This window comes from Curcuma longa, chromosome 11 (assembly GCF_044706935.1).
Source record: "Curcuma longa cultivar G26 ecotype Majalengka, Jawa Barat chromosome 11, ITB_CL_G26_1.1, whole genome shotgun sequence".
NCBI classification, from domain to species: Eukaryota; Viridiplantae; Streptophyta; class Magnoliopsida; order Zingiberales; family Zingiberaceae; genus Curcuma; species Curcuma longa.
Genome location: NC_133871.1, coordinates 31,555,396 through 31,569,485, shown reverse-complemented (window position 1 = coordinate 31,569,485; position 14,090 = coordinate 31,555,396). Strand labels below are relative to the sequence as shown.

Here is a 14,090-nt window from a genome sequence, read left to right as displayed (position 1 = left end):
TTAAGATCAGACTAGTTTTTCATATTGCTATATAAAGACATGTATAGTTTATGATTGTAATCAAATTTTTATTCATTAGCAATAAGAAATATATTAATTCTCTATTATTTTATTTTGTTTCTTCTTCATTTAAGTTGCTGATATTGAGTGTTTTCTTTTGACTCTGTTTCATCGGAGTGCTATCGAAGTGGTATCAAAGTAAGTTACCTTCTAGCTCATTTTTTCTTAATAGTAAATATGACAAATAATTTTAATATTGTTTGGTCTGGTCTCAAATTAGATGGGAAGCTCGATTATAATTATTGACAGATAATGATGTCTACACATTTGAAAGTTCAAAATCTTTGGAGCTCTATTGATCTAGGTCTTTCAGAAGGAGCTGATGCAAACTCTCAATGTCGAGATCAACTTGCACTTGGACAAATTCATCAAGGAATAGATTATTCAATTTTTGGCATGATAGCAAATGCCAAGACGACAAAGGAGGTGTGGGATATCTTAAAACTGTCATACAAAGGAGTTGATCGAGCACAAAAATCAAAGTTGCAATCGCTACGAAGGTTATATGATTGATGTGAGATGACCTCTACAAAAACAGTTGACAATTTCACGTCTTACTGATCTTGTCAATAAAATGAGATTATATGGAGATAAAGTTGAAGATGATGCCGTAGTTGAGAAGATTCTTCGAACTATACCATTGAAGTATGATCATGTGGTGGCCTCAATTCAAGAACTACATGATATTGAACTGCTGACAATTGCAGAATTAAAAGGTATGATAGAAAGTCATATTGACAGGATCAAAGCAAAGGCGGAAACACCAGTAAATGAAGAAGCTTTAAAGAGTCAGGTTACTCTTAATACGACTGACTCTAGTCAAAGAGGAGGATTCAATAGTGGTCGTGGAAGAGGAAGAGGAGGATATAGAGGGAAAGGATGAGGTAATTACTCAAATTAAGAAAAAGGTGGAGATAATGTCAAACAAGATAAGTTTCCGACTCACTGCTATAATTGTGGAAAATATGAGCATAAAATTACAGATTGTAGATACAAGAAATTCAACAATTGTGGCAACCAGGTAAATATTGTTGGAAATTATGGTAAGAACTCTAATGAAGCAAAACTTTACTTTTGGCTAGTAACAGTTTACCTGTAGATGAGAACGTATGATTTTTGGATATTAGATGTAGTAACCATATGTGTGAAAGAAAAGAGCTATTCTCGGAGTTAGATGAATCAGTTCAGTCAGAGATTACTTTTGGAAATAAGACAAAAGTACCAATTTTGAGAAATGGTAAAATTTATATTCAATTGACACATGGTTCTCAAAATTTTATATCTGATGTCTTTTATGTTCCTGAACTTCACCAAAACTTATTAAGTATGGGATAATTATCAGAAAAGGATTATAAAATATGCATTATTCAAGGGTATTGCACCATAACAGATGGAAAAGGGAAGTTAATAGCAAAGGTAAAGATGTCTCAAAATCGATTATTTCCTTTGAAAATGCAACATTAATTTCTTTCTTGCTTTAATTCTGAGATTTTGGATGATAATTGGTTGTGGCATATGCAGTTTAGGCACTTTTATTTTTCTGGGTTAAATTATTTAGCGAGAAGGAAGCTTGATTTTGAGTTGCCTGATATTATGAAGTCTAATCATGTTTGTGAGACTTATTTAATTGGCAAGAAGCATAGATAGTTGTTTCCTGTAGGAAAGTCATGGAGAACCACAAAATAGTTAGAACTTGTTCATTTAGATTTGTGCGTACAGTGAACGTTCCATCACTTGGAGGTAATAAGTATTTTATTACTTTTATTGATGATTTGAGTCGAAAAACTTGGGTTTATCTTCTACATCAAAAGTCATAAGCATGTGATATTGTCAAGCAATTTAAGCTATTTGTTGAAAAATAATGTGGACTTGAAATCAAAATCTTAAGAACAGATAGAGGTACAAAATTATTATTTATGATGATTTTTTAAAGAAGCATAGTATTCAACATCAAATGACAATTAGATACATTCCACAATAAAATGGAGTGGCTGGAAGAAAAAATGAAACTATTATAGGCATGATAAGACATATGTTGAAAACAAAAAATCTGCCTAAGCATTTCTGGACAGAAGCTATATCTTGTGCTATTTATGTGCTAAATAGGTTCCCAAAAAAAAGTGTTCATATTATATCTTGAAATAATTAAAAAGGTCTTAGTTAAAAATTTTAAAACTTGTTGGACCTTTATACAAAAATGCAAATAAAGGGTCTTTAAAACCTCTCTGATCCCAAAACCCTAATGCACCCTCAAACTTCTCATGCCGCCGCCACCGTCCTTGCTCTCTATTGTCGTCGCCACCGCATGTCATTGTAGCCGTCGCACGTCATTGTCGCCGCCGCACGTCGTTGTAGTCATCACACGTCATCACAACACTGCCAAATTTAATTGAGGTGGTGTTTTCTTTCTTGACTCCTTTCGATTTCCTTCGTGCATGATTAAACCTACACTTTAAGAGATAATAATCTGGATCTCTTTCTGCTTGATCTTTTTGTTATTTTTTTTGGTTCAACAATTCACAGCCATCAAGAATTCTATAGCTTGGATTTTTCTTCATCTTTGTATGTCATGAATCCATTATATGCAGTGTACGGTGCTTGTTGTTATTTTTATTAAGATTTTATTTTAGTTGGTAATTACTACCATAAGTCTACATCGATTAGTTAGAAAACAAGAATGATCTCATTAATGTTAAATTAGGTATGGAAGAGAAAATATTGATAATGAATTATTTAAGGTTTATATTCTATATGGTAGAAGAAAAATAAAGTATATGCTCGTATATACTTCTATTTGTTTGATCATATCTTTATACTTGGTTGTCCTTTTATACTTGTTGTTTATCAAAATTTTACACCCTATCAAAATTGATCAATATTATTTAGATTAGACAATTGAGAGATATGGAGAATTTGAGATAATTTCCCGAAAGAGAATTCAAACCTCATGAGAATTTGAAGTGAATAAATAATATATATAATATTATTATCAAAAATTGAATAATACGAGAGAAAGCTTCGACTCGATGCTCAGAAGAAGTTATATAACTTCTCAACCAAGTTTATAAAGAAGTGAATATAACTCTCGTGTTATGAAATTTCAGTTCTATTAGTTATAAAAGATATGAGATTAATTATATCATAGTATTAAGGAAATATCTCTCTATAAATATAGAGCTCTTGGCTCCGCGGTTTGAAAAGAGCTTTCGAGTCTTTCTGTTCGTGTATAAACTTTGACCAAATGAAGATAAATTTTTTCTCACGGGGTGGATTGTAGGTCGTTTACCCTATTCTTATGTGAGGCATCTCACGGAATGGATTATAGGCCGTCCATCCTATTTTCATGTGAGATATTTTTCGGGTGGCGGGAGCGTTGCACCGGGCTGCCCTTTTTTATATTTTTCGGGCGGTTGTTCACATGAGCTATGTATGTATAAATGCATACTTACGATGTAAATTTTGTTACAGGTGGATTGCAGATCATTCACTCTATTATACGATGCATCTTTTTCAAGTGGGTTGCAGGTCACTCACTTTGATATTTTTTTTATTTATACCTGATGTGTTTGTAATAAGTACGTGTAGGTCGTTCTCCTTTTCCTAAACGACACATTTTAGATGAGTAGATTGTATGTCGTTTATCCACTCAAAAAAATGATAATCCCATGTTATTCCACTTTGACTCAATCCCTGAGAGTGACCGGCCCCAAAAGGTCTCATGCCAATAGTTTTCCATCCTTTTAACCTCATGATCTTTTTCATGTACTTTAGGGTAAACTCGACCTAAGGACTTCCCACCTAGCCGCAGCCAATCCAGACCCGACCTACTAAGACTTCCTTTGATTGCGATCCCCATTTGGAGGAACTAGGACTTCCCTGGTGTCTACCTCCGTAGCACGGGGCATCCACTTCCTTTGTTTAAGGTGACAACCTAGATGTCCTAGATCTGGATCATGGCTCATCGGGGACGTCGTTATCCACTCAAAAAAATGATAAATCCCACTTGTTAGTCTCATGGACTCAAAATATCTGGGGGTGGCCGACCCGTCCACGGAAGTTTCCCACCAACCATCGTTTATCCACTCAAGCCAAAAGGCCTCATGCCAATGGAGATACCACACGATCGGCCCCCCGACCATCTGTGGAGAGGTACTTTGAATGCGGGACTGACCAGGGCATGGTGGCCGAGGGATTTGGAAACAGTCGTTTATCCACTCAAGAAATTATATTGAGTGGTCGAATAAAATAAGACAATAATGGGAACTGATGATATTAATTAAAAAAGAAATAAAAGACGAATGACATCTTTCTTTGTTATCCGTATGGTTGATTTTATCATGCATGTTGCTTGTCTTTTCTTATGGTATCTATGGTTAATTTTTTTCTAAGAATTAATAATAAAAAAGGGATAACCTGAGTTATGATGAGAAAATAAGAGGGAATGAATATAATTAATAAATTATATTCATGCAGTTCTTATAACTGAAATAAGTAATATAACTATATGAGAGAATTTCGGCTCAACGCTCAGAGGAAGTATATGACTTTTCAACCAAGTTAATTAAGAAGTGAATATACCTTTCGTGTCATGGAACTCTGTTCTAATTGTTATAAAAGATATTAGATTAATTATATCAGATTAATGAGGAAAATAACTCTATAAATATAGAACTCTTTGCTCCGCAATTCGAAAGAGCTCTCGAATCTTTCTACGTGTGCCTAGACTTCGAATAAATTGAGATAAAATTTTTCTATTGTGAGTCGTTCACATGAGCTATGTATGTATAGATGCATATTTACGATGCAATTTCGTTATGGGTGGATTGCAGGTCGTTCACTCTGTTATACGATGTATCTCTTTTAAGTGGATTGTAGGTCACCTCACTTTGATATGTTTGTTCATGTATATGTGATATGTTTGTATTAGGTGGAAGGCAAGTTGTTCACCTTTACTTAAACAACACCTTTTGGACAAGTATATTGCATGTTGTTCACCTATTCAATAAATCATATTGAGTTGTCGAATAACATAAGAAAATAATGAGAATTTATGATATTGATTAAGAAGGGAATAAAAGACAAATGACATGGGGGAAAAAAGATGAATGATAAATGATGTTATTGTCTCTTTAATACTATTTTTCATGCACATCTATCGTATCTCCACTTTGCACTTTGTGCTCACTCTCCCTTTTCTTTGACCCCATGTTAATTATTGAGATACATACATAACACTAATAGAGTTATTCCAAAGGTATGCATGTAGTTAGGTTATTTAGTTTTACTCCATATTTTACTCTGACATTGTTACAGTTCATGCGCGGTGAGCGAAGCTAGCATCACGGCAAGTCTAGTTCGTGCGGGGCGTGACAACACCTAACTCCTTTGTCTCAACCATGCTCGACTCCTTCAGCTCGGCCACACCTGACTACTTCAGATCGGCCACGCCCGACTCCATAAGCTCGGCCATACCCGACTCCTTTAGCTCGGCCACATCTGACTCTTTCAACTCGGCCACGCCCGACTCCATCAGCTCGGCTCATTCCAGATACCTTTGAATGCAATCACTACCATCTTCATTCATGGGGAAGGCGGATACCGTGATAAGCAGAGAATGTAGAGTGACTAGGGGTATGAATAAGGGCATGTGGGTCTATGTGGCAACCCCACGACTTGAACATGGAGTGACTAGGGTACGAATAAGGGCATGTGGGTCTACGTGGTAGTCCCATGACCTGAACGTGGGGCTCATGCCTCCCTCCCAAGACTCATTCCTTCAAATCGACCACACCCGACTCCTTAAGCTCGGACACGCCTTACTCCTTAAGTTGGGCCACACCCAACTTTTCAGTTCGGCCATGCCCGACTCCCTCAACTCGACCACGCCTGACTTCCTCGGCTTGACCATGCCCAACTCCTTTAGCTCGGTTGTGCTCGACTCCTTCAGATACCTTCGGATTTGGCTACTAGCTAGCCCCCTCGTCAAGCAGAAGGTGGATACCATGATAAGCGGAGAACATGGAGTGATTGGAGGTACGAATAAGAGCACGTGGATCTATTTGGCAGCTCCATGACCTAAACGTGGAGCGATTGGGGGTACGAATAAGGGTATGTGGATCTACGTGGTAGCCCCACGACCTGAACGTGGGGTTCATGCCTCCCTCCTAGGAGATGGTATAAACAAGAGCCCACTTCGACGGGTATAAGCACAAGCACAAAAAATCTTTCTTTTTTTTTTTTCTATTCTAGAGCCCTTCTCTGCCTCTAGAAATCTAATTTAAACATTAGAGTGGTTGAACCAAGGTCCATATGGGCCTTTATTCTAATTCTCATCAAGTTTTACAGAGATCCACATAATCTCTTTTTCACCGGATCAATTTTGAACATATCAACTTCAAAGATAACTCACTGATGATTCACCCATCCTCCATATCAGATGTGAACATCAATGGCGGTTCACATAAGAACATACACAAAACACATGTTAAAGGCTTATAAGGATAAGCTATGTTTAATCAATGCATGTCCTTTCATTGTGGTCCGAATGTCATTAATTTACTTCACCGCCCCATATGCCTACAATGATTAATTAATTGTATTCAAAAATAAAAATTCAAGTTTAGAAAATAAAAAATGATATTAATTAGAATATGTATATTTATATAATTATATATTAGTTTTATTATAGTATAATGCTTTTAGTGCAACATGACGATTATATGAATATTATATGTTAGAGGCTTGATAAGGATAACCAATATTGTATATCCTGTCATTGTTGTCACAACGTCATTAATTTTCTTCATTGCCTTTCGTAGCCTCCTAAAGTCTCACATTATACATGTGTTAGAATGATTAATTAAACAAAATTAGAAAAGTAAAAAAAACGATATTAACAAGGTGGAGGTAGGTTATGACACATCATACTCATATTGATCGTACTGTATCATTCAAGCAACCTTCATTATTGATACATGATGTGTTGCTAGTATTAATGTTGATTGATTGTTTTGTTAATTGGCTTTCTTGTTAGCCCAACGGTTGCAAGGATGGTACTCACGAGGATACACACATGTATTACCCCCTTAGGTATCTACTCAGATTTGATACTTACTTAAAAATAAACAACTCTCCTAAGGTGCATGTATGCTCATATATTTGCTCCCGGGGCAGGGTTGAGTTGACTTTGCAAGGTAGATATTGCTACAATAGTCAAGGATTGAATCTCGACGAAACTGATAAAAATACTCTTCCCCATAGTGGCCAACTACAATTTTTCGATTTACTTTCTCATACACGTTCGTAAAAAATGACTTGCAAGCTAAGAAGCAACAACCCAACTTGACCTATAGGTATAGGCTAGCCTGACCCAACAAATAAAGTCATCCTCTCTCTCTCTATATATATATATGCATTAATTCCGATTTCGTTTGCCACCTCTAGCTAGATAGATTGACATGATTAATTGATCATAATCATTTCATCTCTAAATAACAAATAAACAAGAAAGTTATTTTTTTTCCATCCAATTTGTTCCATCAATTATTTTGCCCTTTAAATTTGTTTACTGCAAAGGTACATTATTTAAGTCATGCATGGTCCCAATCATGGCTTCGTCTAGAAAGAGAAAGGAAAAAATAATAAAATGGTGGTCAATTTATTGCGCAAAAAAAATCATTATCCGAATTCATATGAGAATATAATATTCTCATATGGGTTGATCAAGGATAGTCATGAATATTCCCTCTTTGGGTGTCACAAGATCAATTTTTTTTCTTCTTCACATTTTACAATACATAAAAGATGTGTTGGTGCAATATAATACTTCCTCAAATGTTTTCCATGTGATCTTAAATTTTAATATTTAAGCAAAAGATTAAAGTTAGATATTATCTTATTAGTTTTGATGTGTGTTATTTAAATGTAAAAAAATAAAGAAATACACATGTAAAGCTTGAAGAACTCATTGCTTGGCATGACCAAATTAAAATGATATGTTTAGTGGCTTAGAGGTTTAAAGAGATTGGAGAAGAATGATACAAGATATATAACAGACTTCAAGATAAAGAATATTGAAATGATGCTAAAGCAATTCTGGAGTATTGATTAGAGTGTCTAGGTTGACAATTTGATGGCTCGAGATCTATCGAGCTTCGAGAAGATTGTATATGGCAGACTGAGAGACGATAGGACAAGGAGCATTGAGGTAATGAGGATGATAGTGAAGATAATTTGACTTTCAAATCAAAGGCGTGAAGGATGACAAGAAGAAGAGTTATAGGCTAAAAATGACAAGAAGAAGAGAGAAGAAGAGTTATAGGCTAAGGATGACAAGAAGAAGAGTTATAGGCTTAGATGTATCCGAAGGATATACTTGAAGAAAGATGGCTTTGAGGCAAAATTAAGATGCAAATGGGAATCGGTGAGTTGAGTGTTGAGTGACTTGTATTTATGGGGACGAGAGTAGGACTCAACATAGGCAAATTCAACTTTAAAAGTGGTCATAATCAAGATCAATAGTTGACTAATAATTGAGAACCAGATATCCCAAATGGATCTAGGGGTATAAGTGTTAAGTAGTCGATTGATTAAGTCCAAGCTATGTTGTCTGGAAACGGCGTTTACCGTGACGTCCCCGTTTCCGAAACGCTGGGAAACGTTTCCATCCATGGAAACTTACCAGAAACGACGAACTTTAAGTTTCCGGCAGCTCCTGGTAGTGGATCTCGAAGTCCTCCGGCAGAAGCCGAGGGGGTTTGCCTCCGGCGGATGCAGAGGAGGCGGCGAATCGCAGCTTGACGAGCTTGAGGCGGTCAGTCGCGAGGGCAAGGGTCAGCTTGTGGCACCGCCGTTGGTACTTAAACCCGTTGATGCAGCGGAGGATCTGTGTGACGGCGACGTAGAAGACGAGGTGGCCGAGGGAAAGGAGGACGATGGGGGCCCAGCAGTGGCGGCATTGGAGGCATTCGATCGAAGATCCCATCTGCGCAGCCTGGGCGCCAACTCCAAGACCAGGGCCGATCTTCCCGTGATCCTAGGTTTTGAGGACGGGGAGACTCCACGCGAACCCTTTCATCGCTTTCACCGCCTCGTTAGAACGACTCACCAGCTCCGATCTCTTCCTCTCCGCTTGTCCCCTTCGTCATCCCTGACCGTCCTCGATCAACAGAGGAGAATGGCAAGGGAAGACGAGGCTTCGCTGCAGTAGGTTTGAGCCTTGAAGGACGTCAGAGTCTGAGAGCCTTGGCGTGTCTGTCTATCTTTGATAGGAAAAGGACGACAAGATGCCCCAACGCCTACAGCGAGCGAGGAAGAGGAAGAAGAGCTTCGACGTTTCCAAAATCCGGAAACTTCAACTATTGCCGTTTTCCGTTTCCGTTTCTGCGTTTCTCGTTTCTCGTCTCCAAATTTTCAGACAACATAGAGTCCAAGGAGTTAATAAACAAAATGATCATGTTTATGATTCAGTCAATTAAGTAGTCGACTAATGGTAAATGACCAGTCAACTAGTGAACAACGTGGAAGGTATAAAGGAACTATTGTTGCACAATAATAGTTGAATTGTAAGAACCAATTAACTGATGAATTTGAAGCAGTCCATTGCTAGGAAACTAACAATCCTTTAGCAAAATTTTAAAGAGTATAAAAGAAGGATTTTAGGTGGCTTCAAGGCAGGTGAAATAATATTGATTAAACCTATTAGAGCTTTGTCTTTTTCTTGTTTTATTTCTTCTTATAATCCCTTTATAATCTTGAGATTGTAAGAGGTTTCTTAACTTTCAGTATTTCACCGAAAAGGAGAATGCTAGTGGTGTTTTCCGAGAGTGATCCATCGACAATCATAGACCATGAAATAAGAATTTGGGGCTATCAAACCATGTTAAACAAATGTATTAACAATCCTTATAAATGTGATATCGATGCTTAAATATTTTCATTTTCGTTGCTAATCATATGTGACCTTCTACTGAGAGCAAGAGTATTTGAGAATCATTACTTGAAGGTTGAATGATCGTTATTCACCTCGCTCTAGCTTAGTTATTCAGTCCCAACACAACACTAATAACTTTGTAATAGAGGTCTTATTCAAGCTAGCTAAGCATTCCATTTATCTTTAACAAGGAGAGCTTTAATTAGGTGATCAAGAGAAAGATAATAACTAACAAGAGGATTGGAGGGCAACATCATGTTGATAATGACTTCCCTTGACTAAGCCTTAATTGTACTCAAATAAAACACCATTCAAACGATTATCTTGTGCTAGATATATGCTTCAATTAAACTACAATTAACCATGGTTGCATTGGTGGATACATGGAGTTCATCGTTGGAGATTGTTTCAATATATTAAGGTCCATTTATTTATTCTATTATGTACCTTAGGGATTAGTATTACTTTATATATTTATAATATTGTTGTGTATTCTTTTTATTTATTGACATGAGTCTATTTTGTGAGTCATCATATATTGTTAGGATTTAAATAAATATGTGTCATTTAATAAAGTAAAATTTGTAATCAAAATAAACTTTTTTCAATAATCATGAGTCTAATTAGATTATTATTTTTAGTCGGACATTATATCACTATTTTTTTATAACATCAAATAAATTGATAAATGTTTATGTTTATTACCGTCTTTGCATCATTAGAGGTATTATTTATAGTTAGGATGCAATGATGAATATTATTATGAGCAAGGTCGTGATCATGTTGAGCACCCGTACGACTTGTGGATTAAGATGCAACAACTACGGTACGTTTCATTGATTGAGTGCAATAACCTGTACCTCTCAAATAACAAAAAACAAAAAAACAAAAAACAAAGTTAAGTTTTTTTTCTCCACCAATTTGTTCCCATTGGTGGGAAAAAAAATAGCCTCTCTTCTAACTATATTGATTAAATATATATTATTAATAAATAAAATAAAAAAATAATATATATTTTTCCAATGCTCACTATATATATCCTCACATCTATACAATGGAAGCGTCAAATAATACCCTTATCTATCATGACTAACTATAGTTTTTTAATTTATTTCCTCATAAATGGTTGTAGGGTCGACCGTGTGAAGTCGCTGAATGGCGAATTCCATCTTTAAAAAAAAGTGAGTAAATACACCATCAATTACCTTTTTATTTGTGAAAGTGAATATCTTCCATCCTAATCAACCATTCTAATTCAATCTCTTAATCAATTATTTAATTTGTATCTCATAAATAAATTGCATTTCTAAATATATTGATTAAGTATATATTAATAATAAATAAATAATATATTTTAAATAAATAAATAAATTTTAAGGCGGCAACCTTCCACGATGCTCACTATCCTCTCTCCTATATAAAGGAAGCTTTGCCATCGCCAAGAGAGCATCAAGCTTCTCTCTTCTCTTTATTTCTTCTTCTGTTCATGGCTTCTGCCGTCGCCATTGCCCTCCTCCTCTTCACCTCCGCCCATGCTGCTGTCTCCGCCGTCCCCTATCAGGATGTGCTCACCCTCTCCAAGCGAGGCGGGCCCGTCCCCGGCCGCAACGACGAGGAGGTGAGAATGCTCTACCTGGAGTGGAGGGCTAAGTATCACCCCACCGAAAAGGACCAAGATCTGGACGAATACCGGCTCGAGGTCTTCACAGAGAACCTCCGGTTCGTAGACGATCACAATGCAGCGGCCGACCGCGGGGAGCACACCTACCGCCTCGGGATGAACCTGTTCGCCGACCTAACCAACGAGGAGTACCGGGCCAGGTTCCTCATGGACTTATCCGGGCTGAGAGAACGGGACTTCTCCCGGAAGACCAGCAGCCGGTGCCTGCTGAGAGAAGGGGACGATCTGCCTGATTCCATCGATTGGAGGAAGAAGGGCGCCGTCGTCGCAATAAAGAATCAGGGCCCTTGCGGTGAGCTATTCCTTCCTTAATTTGTTGAGTTCAGATTTTTTTGTGTGTGTGTGTGTGTGTGTGTGTGGTCCGTGATAGTAAACTTAGATATCTTGCTTTTGTTTGAAGAACGTTTTTCCAGTTCCCTTTTTCTTCTCCACTCGTTCGACTTTTGACAAAAGAGGTGCTGTTTGGAGTAATTGGTATGGGGATCTGCTTCTACCTCTTCTTTAGCCCCTATTTTATGAAAATTTTGCAAGATCTAGAAATTCATCTACTGCTAGTGTCGAAATCTTGAAATCCCGATCGATGATATCAAATGAAGATTTTTCACTTGCTATTAGTATTGTTAAAATTAAGTGGATGATAGGGTTGTAAATTTGCCAAGCCAAGTCACTGTTTAAGCTTGTTTATAGAGTTATTCAAGCTTGTTCATCTATTTGACCTTGTGCATATTGAATGAACATAAATAAACTCTTACCGAGCTTCTCACAAGTGTTTGACTCATTCACCGTCCTAAATAGATCATCTCCTTGAAAATTTTCCTTTTAGATCAAATAATAAGTTTGTGACAGATTCTAGCAAGTAATGGCAAACCAAAGATGAAATGTAAAGTACTTTGTTTCAATGCTCTCAACAGGTATGCTAATTATGTCTTTGATGGTACGTCTATAGGAAGTTGTTGGGCGTTCTCTACAATTGCTGCTGTCGAAGGTATCAACCAAATCGTCACCGGTAATCTGATTTCGCTGTCGGAACAGCAATTAGTGGACTGTAATATCGACAACTATAACTGCTCTGGTGGTTGGATGAGCGTTGCGCTCCATTACATCGTTAACAATGGTGGCATCAACAGTGAGGAGAACTACCCGTACACGGGGAAAAATGACACTTGCAATACCACCAAGGTGATCTATTGACTAACCATTTGCAGCTAGAGATAATTCATGTTTTGCAATTGTGGATGACTTTATAAATCTCTTTTGGTGCCTACCTTTCTCATGCAGGAAAATGCTCATGTTGTGTCAATTGATTCGTATCAAAATGTTCCATCCAACGACGAGAAGTCCCTCCAGAAGGCCGTGGCAAATCAACCAGTTAGTGTTACTGTGGATGCTGGTGGTGATGATTTCAAATATTATCAGTCGGTAAGATTCATCCAGATGATTAACTTTTGGTAATTGCATTGGTTTGAATCATCCAATCCAGTGTTTTCCTCACAAAAGCTTGTTTGTGTATCTCATCATCCTTTTTGATGAGTATTTCAGCATATTGTTCAGTTAAGAAATACATCCAGGTGTGAATCTTTAGGTGTCCAATTGGATTGGTTTTATGGGACGTATTTCTTATAAACCACTTTGAAATGTTTTCTTCCACACTTGCCATGCTTTATATCATTGCAAAAGACAATAATTATTATACTAAGCTGTCAAGGTTTTTCCTCCATACATATAGTTTACTGTATTGCAAGTGCTCTAGACTAGACATTTAAGTCCCAATAGATCCAGATTCCATAACACAAAGTATATACGTCTCTTCCGACATGCTTTCATAATATAATATAATTTTTGCAGGGAATATTTACCGGAAGCTGTAATATTTCAACAAGTCATGCTGTGACCATAGTAGGCTATGGTACAGAAAATGGCACGGACTACTGGATTGTGAAGAACTCATGGGGTGAGGACTGGGGAGAGTCTGGCTACATTAGAATGGAAAGGAACATTGCAGACTCTGCAGGCAAATGTGGTATTGCAACGCATGCTTCTTACCCCGTAAAAAAAGGGCCTAATCTGCACAACACTGCTGTCTCTGTGTTGAGGATCAACTCCAATCCAATAAGATAAATCTTATGGATAAGAATAATTTTCTAATCTTATGGATAGAAATATTATTTTATCTAATTGATATGGATAGAAACAAATGTAAGGTAGAGAGTGTTTTTCTCATTCAATGGATAAGAATGAGACCTTTCTACGGCTAGGATTTATTTGTAATGAACGGTATAGATTGCATGGTGAGTACTATAAATACTCTACCCTGCTAGTAGTTTCATTCATTCATTCATCAATCAGAAAATAAACTTGTGAGTTGTTCTTTTTCTTCCTTGTGAGTGATCCACAAAAGAGTTGTAGTGTTTTTATTGT

General features: G+C 37.0%; 1 protein-coding gene across 1 annotated transcript; it reads left to right on the top strand.

Annotated features, from left to right (window-relative positions):
- The first annotated feature begins 11,477 nt into the window (after window positions 1-11,477).
- On the top strand, window positions 11,478-13,790 carry LOC141837583 (zingipain-2-like). Its single transcript, XM_074724964.1, has 4 exons — window positions 11,478-11,964; window positions 12,619-12,851; window positions 12,951-13,091; window positions 13,518-13,790. Exons 1-4 carry the CDS (start codon window positions 11,478-11,480, stop codon window positions 13,788-13,790), a joined length of 1,134 nt encoding a protein of 377 aa, XP_074581065.1.
- The last annotated feature ends 300 nt before the right edge of the window (window positions 13,791-14,090 follow it).

Bases quoted from the DNA above. Each gene is read 5' to 3' on its own strand.
- LOC141837583 (XM_074724964.1), top strand. From the start codon at position 11,478: ATGGCTTCTGCCGTCGCCATTGCCCTCCTCCTCTTCACCTCCGCCCAT. The intron at 11,965-12,618 runs GTGAGCTATTCC...GTACGTCTATAG, and splicing joins AAAGAATCAGGGCCCTTGCG to GAAGTTGTTGGGCGTTCTCT. The intron at 12,852-12,950 runs GTGATCTATTGA...TTTCTCATGCAG, and splicing joins ACACTTGCAATACCACCAAG to GAAAATGCTCATGTTGTGTC.